The sequence below is a fragment of the Monodon monoceros genome, unplaced genomic scaffold (assembly GCF_005190385.1).
Source record: "Monodon monoceros isolate NGI ecotype Baffin Bay Population unplaced genomic scaffold, NGI_Narwhal_1 Super_Scaffold_22, whole genome shotgun sequence".
NCBI lineage: Eukaryota > Metazoa > Chordata > Mammalia > Artiodactyla > Monodontidae > Monodon > Monodon monoceros.
Window position 1 is genome coordinate 59,817,103 of NW_021703779.1, and position 10,301 is coordinate 59,827,403.

The 10,301-nt window shown below is 42.8% G+C and overlaps 1 protein-coding gene across 11 annotated transcripts in view; it reads left to right on the plus strand.

Moving 5' to 3' along the window:
* Nucleotides 1-10,057, plus strand: part of TAF1 (TATA-box binding protein associated factor 1) — a 98,613-nt gene extending 88,556 nt beyond the window's left edge. For 5 of the 11 annotated variants that reach the window (XM_029240666.1, XM_029240660.1, XM_029240665.1 and 2 more), the window contains one exon: nt 1,160-4,435. In XM_029240666.1, the coding sequence (XP_029096499.1) occupies nt 1,160-1,382 (223 nt within the window). In that variant the 3' untranslated portion in view covers nt 1,383-4,435. Of the gene's footprint in view, nt 1-1,159; nt 4,436-5,667; nt 5,709-8,807 lie in introns of those variants that run through there. The other 6 variants (XM_029240662.1, XM_029240663.1, XM_029240664.1 and 3 more) reach the window with 6 other exon arrangements.
* The last annotated feature ends 244 nt before the right edge of the window (nt 10,058-10,301 follow it).

A 10,301-nucleotide genomic window follows, 5' to 3' on the forward strand; every position in this document is an offset into this window, starting at 1 on the left:
AGTGTTGGAAAAGGCATGAGGAAAAAGACATTCTGAAATGACTGGTTGATAATGTAAATTGAAAGGGGTAGGTGAGAGGGATACAGCAATTTATCATTATAAATCAGAAACTTAAAAAGCGTGCATCCCCTTTGGCCCCCACATTCCATATCTAGGAAGTTATTCCATGGGAACAATAAAATACCTTCATCAAGATGTTTGTACAAGGATGTTTATCACAGCATTGTTTCTAATAGTGGGAAAATTGAAGACAGCTTAAATGTTCTAGTGAGAGACTGAAATAAATCCTGTTACAGCCATACAGTGGAATACCATGCAGCTATTAAAATGATGGTATAGATGTATGTTTATTGACATGGAAGATGTTCATTATAGACATTAGTGAAAAAGCAGATTCCTGAAGAGTATGTAGAGTATTCCAATTTTGTAAAGAAAAAGAAAATGTTTAAGCATCAAAGTGAAGTGCATAGAAAAAAATTTGGAAGGTCATATACCAAAAGATTATCTCTGGGTGGTAGAGTTATTGGTGTTTTTTTTTTTCTTTTTCTTTTTTTCTGGTGTATATTCTAATTTTTTTTTAACCAGTGAACGTGCATTACTTGTGGTTTTTTTAAGTAAAATTAAGAATAAACAAACAAACAAAAATAAACAGCACTCTGGCAGAAATGTGAAGAATTAATTGGGGGAGAGCAAGACTGGAGGCATGAAGACTGATTTCAGTGGTGCAGGCAGCCAGGGATCACAAAGGACTAAGCCAAGGCAGGCAGAATAGGGCTGGAAAGGAGGGGATAGAGACAAGATATATTGAAAAGGTAGAATCTTCAGGACTGTTGACTAATTGGATATGTAGATGAGTGAAGCTGTAAGTGGCAGACGAAACTATGAGGCTCTCAGAGCATTTATGGTCATGTAAGCTGGCAGTGTGTTGTTCAGGTGTAGGGGAGTTTCTTTCATTCAGATTCTTGCGTATATGAAGTTGGCAAGTTGATGTTTTTGAATAGGATCATTTTTCTCTCAGAGACCTGTAGAACAGTCCAGAACCATCATTTTAGTGTCCAGGGGAGGTGAGATGGGCTGATCCCTTGGTGGCACCAAGAACGGGACTGGTCAGCTAGAGGATGGTGTCCGAGCTTGAGAGATGACATGTTTCTCTTCTCAGTTATGGGAGCTATGAGGAGCCTGATCCCAAGTCGAACACCCAAGACACAAGCTTCAGCAGCATCGGTGGGTATGAGGTATCAGAGGAGGAAGAAGATGAGGAGGAGGAAGAGCAGCGCTCTGGGCCGAGTGTACTAAGCCAGGTCCACCTGTCAGAGGACGAGGAGGACAGTGAGGATTTCCACTCCATTGCTGGGGACAGTGACTTGGACTCTGATGAATGAGGCTTCCTTTGGGCCTCCTTGGTCAGCCTTCCCTGTTCTCCAGCCTAGGTGGTGGTGGTTCACCTTTCCCCCATTTGTTTATATTTGTACAGTGTCTGATCTTGAAATCACCAGATTAACTAGTACCGTAGCCTTTAAAAATTAGTAAGTAAGGGCTTCCCTGGTTGAGAGTCCGCCTGCCAATGCAGGGGACGCGGGTTCATTCCCTGGTCCGGGAAGATCCCACATGCCGCAGAGCGGCTGGGCCCGTGAGCCATGGCCGCTGAGCCTGCGCGTCCGGAGCCTGTGCTCCGCAACGGGAGAGACCACAACAGTCAGAGGCCCGCGTACCAAAAAAAAAAAAAAAAAAAAAAAAAATTAGTAAGTAAGTAACTGATAAAAAATCATCTCTTCTGATCTTCCTGGGGGCAGTGCCACCCTTTGATTTAAAACCAAGCAACCCCCTTCCCCCTACCACTAACAAAGAGTAATCTTCTCCAGTGCCCCCTTTAACTCCATTTATTGCTCTTAGTATCATTCTTTCCTGGGGAAAGAAGAGAAATCATGAAATAACTAATAACTTTATGTCCTCTTGATGTATTAGAAAATTTCCAAGCATGGTATCATCTCAGTTTTCTAATTTGCAGGCTGGAACAGGGGACAGCCCCTCTGCTGGGACAGAGAATTGGATTCTGGTGGACTCTATGCCACACTAAAAACATAAACCTCTTGGACAAACTGAACTGCCCATTATTTTATTATTTATTTGATTATACAATGCCTTGTTCCTAAATGGATTGGAGGCAAATAACTATAAATGTTTGAAACAGCCTATATGTCAGAAATGATATGTTGCCATGTAAGTGCGTTCTGTCCCTCCCCCCCAGGGGAAATGGTAGGGAAATGGTAAGTTCCTTAGGGCGAAGACTGTGTCTTCTGTTTCTTTTCATGCTTAGGATATGGTTCTGTGCAGAGTAGGTACTCAGTAAATGTTCCTAGAATCATAAAATCCTCAACAGATTCATTACTGAGCGTCTGCTCCATGGTAAGCATTCCATCAAAACCTTGGGATGCAAAATTAAATAAGACGCATTCCTTTCACTGAACAATATCACCATCAAGTTGGGGGAGGGGGAGTGGAATTCAAGACGTTAATAAATCATTACAGTACTGTGAGATAAGTGCAATTAAGAAGCTAGATATAAAGTATAGGGGAAAATAGAAGAGTGATCATGTCTGAAAAAGTCAGGGAAGTCTTCCTAGAGGTAATTTTTAAGCTGATTGTTGAAGAATTAATTAGTAGGAGCTTGCCAGATGGAAAAGTGCAGGCAGAGTGTAACATGAAGTGAAAAGGACGAACTCCAGAAATGGCAGAGTGTGTTCCTAGTTTGTTTGTTTGTTTGTTTGTACCAGCCTTGTTCCAGAAAGGATTTAAGGTGGTTTATGTTCCAGTCCCTCAAATGCTGGAATGGCTAGAGATGAGACTGAAAGATGGATAGGAAGCATATCGTCAAGAGCTTTGATTTTGATGCTAATGCATATGAATTCATATTATGAGAAATGAGGTGCTCTAGTGGAGTGATATAATCAGATTTGTGTTTTAGAAATTTTCTGTATATTAAATGAGGAAAAATTGAACAATCATGTAACAAGTGTGATACCGTTTTTGTAAATGACAAAACCCATGTGTGTGTATTTATATGTGCTTATATATATGTGTATATGCAAAGGAAAAGATCTGAAAGGATATACACAAAACTGTTTGCAGTGATAACCTCTGGGGAGTGGGATTGGAGGGGAGGGGGATTGGAGGGGAGGGGGCTATATGCTTGTGTGTATGCTGGGTGGGGTATTGTGCTTTTATTTCTGTATTTGAATTTTTTACAAGAATGTATGATTTTTGGAATAAAAAAATTAAAAAAATTCCAGCACTAGTGCGGAGAGTGGTTTGGAGAGGGGCAAATCTAGTTCAAGTATGGGGTAGTGGAGCCTGAACCAGGGCTGTAGCATTAAGATGGGGAGGAGGGGGATGAATTTGAGAGCTGTTTAAGGGATAGAATCAACAGGACTTGATGACCAATTGGCATTTGGGAGTGGAGAAGGAAGAATGAAAGGTGGCTTCCAGAATTTTGGTTTAGCTTGATTGGGTACATGGTATTCATTCATTCAGCATTTATCGAGCCACCTATTTTTATCAAGTAGTCTGCTAGATGCTGATACAGACGTTAAGATACAGTTTCTGATGGCAGGGCACTTAAGGTCTAGAATGAGTGGTAGACACATAAATATAAATAAGTTTAATAAGAAATGATCATTGCAATAAATATTTACAAAGTTTCATGGTGATAAGGAGTTACCAACTCTGCTTATGAAGTAAGGATAAGAAGCCTTCGAAGAGGGGAACCCTTCAGATAGATCATGAAGAGTAGGGAGGAGTTTGCCGGGGTCAGTGCGGGGGAAGTATTCTAGGCAGAGGGAACAGAATGCTTAGGGGCATGAAAGTACATGGTCTGTTCATGGAACAACAACTAGTTCTGGATGGATGGAATATAGGAGACATATGTAGTGTAGTGATTATTTACAAGGCTCAGGTTCAAATGCTCATCTTAGATCACTGGCACAGTGTGGAAAATGGATGGGCTGGGGAGGGCTGATGCCAGATGAGAGATGATGGAGACTTAAAACTGGCAGTAGGCGTGAAATGAGAGGTACCTCTTGGTGACTGATTGGATAATGGAAAGTAAAAAAAAAAAAGTGGAATCTAGGTTTCTGACTTAGGTGATTGGGTAAATGGTGATGGCCATTCACTGAACAGATTGAGGGTGGAAGGTAGGAGAAATAGTTAAGTTCGGTTGGGAAGCACGTGTGTTTAAACTATGATAGGTAGAAAGCTTAGGATTTGTGCAAACTTGGGAGTAGGTGAGATCACACAGGAAGCCTGTGTAGAGTCAGAACAGTATGGAGGGCAGAATGCTGGTGTAGACCAATTTTTAGGGGTGGTCAGAAATAGAAGGGAAACTTGAAGAATGATATTTCTTAAACCAAGGAAGGAGGTTTAAAGGAAAAAAGAAAAAGACTTAGCATCTATACCACAGAGAAGTAAAGTAATATAAAGCCTGAGAGCTTTGGGGTTTGGCAACTAGGAGGTCCCTGGTGACCTTAGCTAGCAAGAGAGTGAGATTAGAAGCCAGCCAGCAGGAGGTTGAGGGACAGATGGAAGATGAGGAAGTGACAAGAGAGATCATAGACTACCCCTTCAAGAAGCTAGGCTGTGAGGAATAAAAGAGGGGGAGAGTCTTAAGATGGAAGAAAAATAGGGACTTCCCTGCCTGTCCAGTGGTTAAGACTCTGCACTTCCACTGCAGGGGCCGCAGGTTTGATTCCTGGTCAGGGAATTAAGATCCTGCATGCGGCGCCTGCGAAGCGCAGCCAAAATTTAAAAAAAAGGAAGATAAATAAGTACGCTTACGCTTACGTAGGTTTAAGGGAGAAAGGAATAGAGAAGGAGGGGTTGGAAAAAAGCAAGAGAAGATAATTGTTGGAAAGACCTCTGTGAAAACAGGAAGGAATGTTAGCATAGATAGCATTTCCTCCTATAGGAGAAGAGATCCCCCCCCCCCCCCCCCCCCCCCCACAAAGGAAGGAAGGAGTTGGAGTTACAGATCAGCCTATAGATGAGGGAGATAGAAAGTTGGAGGAATTCACACTTCATAGCTTCAGTTTCCTCTGTGGAATAAGTAAAATAATCCTTGTGAGAAAAGTGAAAATGGGATGGGAGCTCGAATAAAAGTGTTGAACTGCTGAGAGAGAGAATGAAAAATCGAAAACCTGCTAAATGTCCATTAGTAGCAGAGAGTTTGAATTACGGTACGTCCAGTCAAAAAATATGCAACTGTTGAAAAAGAATGAGGAAAATCTACATGTGCTAATATGGAAAGATATTCTTGAAGAAATAAGTCTTAGAATAGTAGGTGACATTTAATTTCACTTGTTTAGGAGACAAAAGGAATGTAAATCCATATTTGCATATTCACAGAGAAGATTCCGCATGTTGTGCTTCAAACTGTTAACACCTCTAGGAGTGAGGTAGGGTTGGGGAGGGGCGCATTCTCTTCACTGTAAACCCTTCTATTAATGTTGAAGTGTTTCTTGGTATTTTTTTTTAATGGTCATGAGGGAAATGGGAGCTGGAGCTGACATGGGATCCATAAAAGGATTGTTATAGGTGTTCAATGAACAAATGAGGTTAAAGGCTGTTTATTTTAAATGGTACCGATTTACTTTATTGTGTGATTTTTCCCCAAAGGTCCTCAGCAACACAGCTGTCATGGTGTAGAAGCAGAAAAGGTAAAGCAGTTTGCATGTGACTATAAATAGTTAGGGATGGTTAGAGCATGGTGCATATGGAAGGGGCTGGCAAAAGCTGAAACTAGAATTAGCCAGGGTGCAGATCATGGAGAGCTCTATATGCTTTGCTAAAGAATCTAGACATAATTCTAAAGGCAGTAGGAATCTATTGAAGGATTTGGATCACTTTAGCTGCAATTTGGGATATGGACTATAGAATAGGACTGGAGATGGTTGTGGCAGTCATTTAAGCAAGATGTGAGTCAGTTGTGAAGCAAGAACAGTGGGCAAAGATTTGAGAGAATTGAGGAGGTAGAATCTACAAGTGGATTGATTAAATGTGGGGGATATTTCAGTCAGTTAGTCAAATGCTGATTGAGCCTGGTGGGTGCCAGGCATTATTCTTCGTGCTCTGAATACAGCAGTGAATAAAACATACCCCCTTCCTTCAAAGAGTTTAGGGTCTAGTGGGGGCGGGGAGACAAGTGAATCAGAGTGAGAGAAGTACTCCGAAGACAAAACAAAGTGATGTGAGAGGGTATGGGGTGAGGGTTCTAACTTAATGGTCAAGGAAGACCTTGCTGAGTAGCTCTCATTGGCGTATAAATATGCATGTATTACTGTGATAAAACATTTTTTTTAATTTGAAAAAGTAAGCAATGAAGGAACCACAAAAGGTACTTTAAAAGACTGGCCAGAGAAGTATGAGGAAACCAGGATACAGTTTTTTGAGATGCCAAAGGAGAATTTCAGAGGATGGAATGGTCAGCAATGTCCAGTATTTGCAGAAAGGTCAGTCAGATAAGGACTGAAATATGTCATTTGGACTTGGCAGTTGGTGAGCCTAATGAAAATAGTTTCTTTGGAATGGTGGATGCAGAAACCAGATGGCAAGTGGGTTTAAGAACTGAATTGAATGTGAAGTAGAAACAGAGCTTGATTTGATTAAATAATAGCTATCATTCACTGTGCCAGCCCCTCTGTGCAGAGAGCTCTTCTTACCTGACCTCATTTAATCCTGAACCATCTATGAGATCAATATTATTCCCATTTTACAAATGAGGAAACTTCCTCAGGAGCACCAAGGGTAGAAGAGATTAGCCTTAGCCTAGAGAAGGGCCGTCTTTAAATTAAGACCAGAAAGATGGGTACTGGATATAGAGAAGCAGTAGGAAGGAAACCATGACTCTGGGCATTGTGGACCATGGTAAGGAGTTTTGTCTATATTCTAAAAGCAGTGGGAAATTTTTCAGTGGGACTGGGGTGGAGCCTGAGAAGGTAACGTCAGGATTGTGTTTCCAAAACACCAGTTCCATATCAGTGTAAAAATAGACACATTTTTTTCCTATTGGTAGTTTAATCTCCTTTGGCAATTCCAGGGTCTTTGGTATTACGGTGCAAATATTTGCCTAAATATAATAATCTGTTTCCCCCTGACGTTGAAGATAAGCCACTGGTGTACTGGTACTGATTCCCAGGCCCCAGTTCAACCTTCTTGAGTCAGAATGTCTGGGGAAGACTGGTGGTGTGTATATTTTACAGATGGCCCAAGTGATTTTTTGGCCACGCCACGCAGCTTGTGGGATATTAGTTCCCCGAACAGGGATTGAACCCGTGCCCTTGGCATTGAAAGCACAGAATCCTAACCATTGGACTGCCAGGGAATTCCCTCCAAGTGATTCTTATCTGAGAAGTTTGGGAAACTGATTCAGCAGCATTCCCAAATTTATGCTATCCTCTGTATCAGCTGTTGTTGCCAAAATTTTAGCTCTCTGTGCACCAGTGCCAAACAGAAATATGGAGACAGAGTGATGGAGGAGAAAGAAAGAGTGGCTTTATTTCTTTGCCAGGCAAAGGGGAACACAGTAGGCTAGCGCCTCAAGAACTGTGCCCCCCTTCACTGGGGAATAGGGAGAAGTTGTATAGTCAGGGGTAGTGGTCAGAGGTATGTGATAAGATCAAGGCAGTAACAGTCTTGCATTCTTCCTTCTTCTGCAGAGTTTCAAAAGGGTGGGGTTGCTGACAAGATTAGGGTGTGTTCAGGGTCTCCTAATCTCCTGAGCTTCTCTGGTCACTTTAATCTTGCCTCAGGTGGTTTTGTGGCTGCTCCTCCCTTGATTAGCAACTGTTCAGATCTGCCCTTTGGAACTCAGGGAAGGTCATGGAGGCTGGAGTCTTGCTTACAAGAAATGGGGGACAAAAAGGCCTCCCGGCCCGGGAGCCCCAGAGGGCCCTACTCAGCATCGGTCCCTTCCTTTTCTTTGATATTCCTCAATCTTGAGGAGAACAGGTGTTGGACAAGAAAAGGGAACAATCGTTTTGGATAGAGATGTTAATCGTAAACTCGGCAGAGGAGCTCAGCTTTAGGGGGACTCGGTTTTCATCCCCACTTCAGCTGTATCTTTCCCCAAATCTTTTAGGGAACGGGGCGACAACAGCTTTAACTACTTCTTGCTGAGCTGGGGCGTATTCCTGCCTAAATTTTGGGGAACAGATAACAAATTAGAAATATTTGAGTTCCAAGTCCTGGATCAGAGTCTTGTGTGATTAAGAACTCAAACCTTTGTTTTGCCATTTTGGTGTAGCAGACCGAGTTAGAAGTAAGAGGAGTGACAACTAGAACGTTAGTAGACAGAACAGATCTCATTTCCTTGGGAATTCAGGGGAGTAAGTCTGAAGCCCAGTCTGGAACCGGCACTTCAGAGAGACTTATTGTAGCCAGTTGTTTCCAAACCATTCCCTGTATGGGGAAAACCTATCAAGGCAATCCTGAAGACCCAGAAATAGGAAGCTGACCACATGTCTAGCAGTTAGAATTATCGAAATAATCAGCATATGAGTCTATAGGTAGAAGGTATGAGAAAGGATAAGAAAACAACTTTCATTCCACTTGTCGGAACAAATACTTAAAGTTTCCCAAAGGGTGAGATGTCTGTTTCTCAGGAGTCTGCTGGCTGTAGGCAGGCTTGGCTGGTCAATAGCTGATAATCTTCTTACTCTGGTATGATGTACCCACGGTTTTACTCTATCTAATTTTAGAGAGGCGTGAGTAGTAAGAAGAACGTGCTAAGATAAGATCCCTTTCATTTTTTTCTTCAGGCTGCTGCTGCTGCTCAGGTCATTGCTCTTTTTCATACTTCAGCAGCACCCCGTCTCCCGCTTTGAAGGGAGGTAAGAGAGCTTCAAGGGAAGGGGAAATGAGCCAGGTCCAGGATCTCGGGCAAGCTGTCTACTTCTGATGTCGTCGTCTTCTCGCCCTGGTGTGAGTGTAGTTTCTCCTTTGTTTGAGCATTGTTTTGAGGTGATTTTCAAGGTCAGCCATCCTCTCTATAGGCCACTCCAGTGCAGGGGCCCTTTGTGAGTGGAAATTAATCCAAAAGTCAATTCCCTTCAGTTTTGCTGTGCATAAGCTAGTTAAGAGTACCTGAAAAGGGTCGTCCTCTCCAGGTTGGAGATAGTCCTTTAAATTTTGTCTTTTCCAGTATGCATAATCCCCTGGTTGCAGGTCATGGGGCATCTGATCTTCATCCAAAGAAATTACGGAGATAAGATTCAGAAACAAACTTAGAGTATCCTTTAATAATTCAATTAAACTCCGCTCTGGCTCCGGATAAGCAGCGGCTTGGTGTGGGCTGCGCGGAGAATGGATGCCCTCGTGACCTAATGTCCGGCAGGCTGTAGGGCCTGCCGACCCGGCTCGCAGGGAATCGACCGGCTGCCTGAGTGCCCGCACCACCCGCTACCATGAACGAGGAGGCCATCTGCAGTGCCCTGCCCACCATCCCGCACCACAAGCTCGCCGACTTGCGGTACCTGAGCCGCGGCGCGTCCAGCACAGTGTCTTCTGCCCGCCACGCAGACTGGCGCGTTCAGGTGGCCGTGAAACACCTGCACATTCACACCCCGCTGCTGGACAGTGATCGGTGAATTATTCTCTGTAACCTGACTTCTGCCCAATGAGTGGACCTTCCCCAACAATCTCCCAACTCCTTATCATGAGTAGAATGCTGCCATGTCATGAGGACATTCAGAGAGCCAGTGGAGAGGCCTATGTGACAAAGAAGGAAGACCTGACAGCAACATGAGCAATCTTGGAAGGGGACTCTCCCCCAGTTGATTTTTTTTTTGTTTTTTTGTTTTTTTGTTTTTTTTGGCTGTACGCTGGCCTCTCACTGTTGTGGCCTCTCCCGTTGTGGAGCACAGGCTCCGGACGCACAGGCTCAGCGGCCATGGCTCACGGGCCCAGCCGCTTCGCGGCATGTGTTTCTACAGAAACTGAGATAATGTCTGTTCTAAAAAATAATAATAATGGTAATGATTCGATTAAACTTTACATTAATATAACATAACAGCAAAGAACTACGTGGGAGATGAGTCTTAGTAATTACAGATCTCTATTAACAAAACTGGGATTTAACATTCATTGCAAAATCTTTTTCACTCTAAAATTACCCTCTTTTTTACTAAATGTAACCAAATTAAAACTAAATGGTTTGCAAAATAAGTGTGGTCTCAGTAAACTTGGTTTGATGATTTATATAACTGTAATTGATCATATAGACTTTTTACTTGCTGAAACTTTTTTTTGTGTGT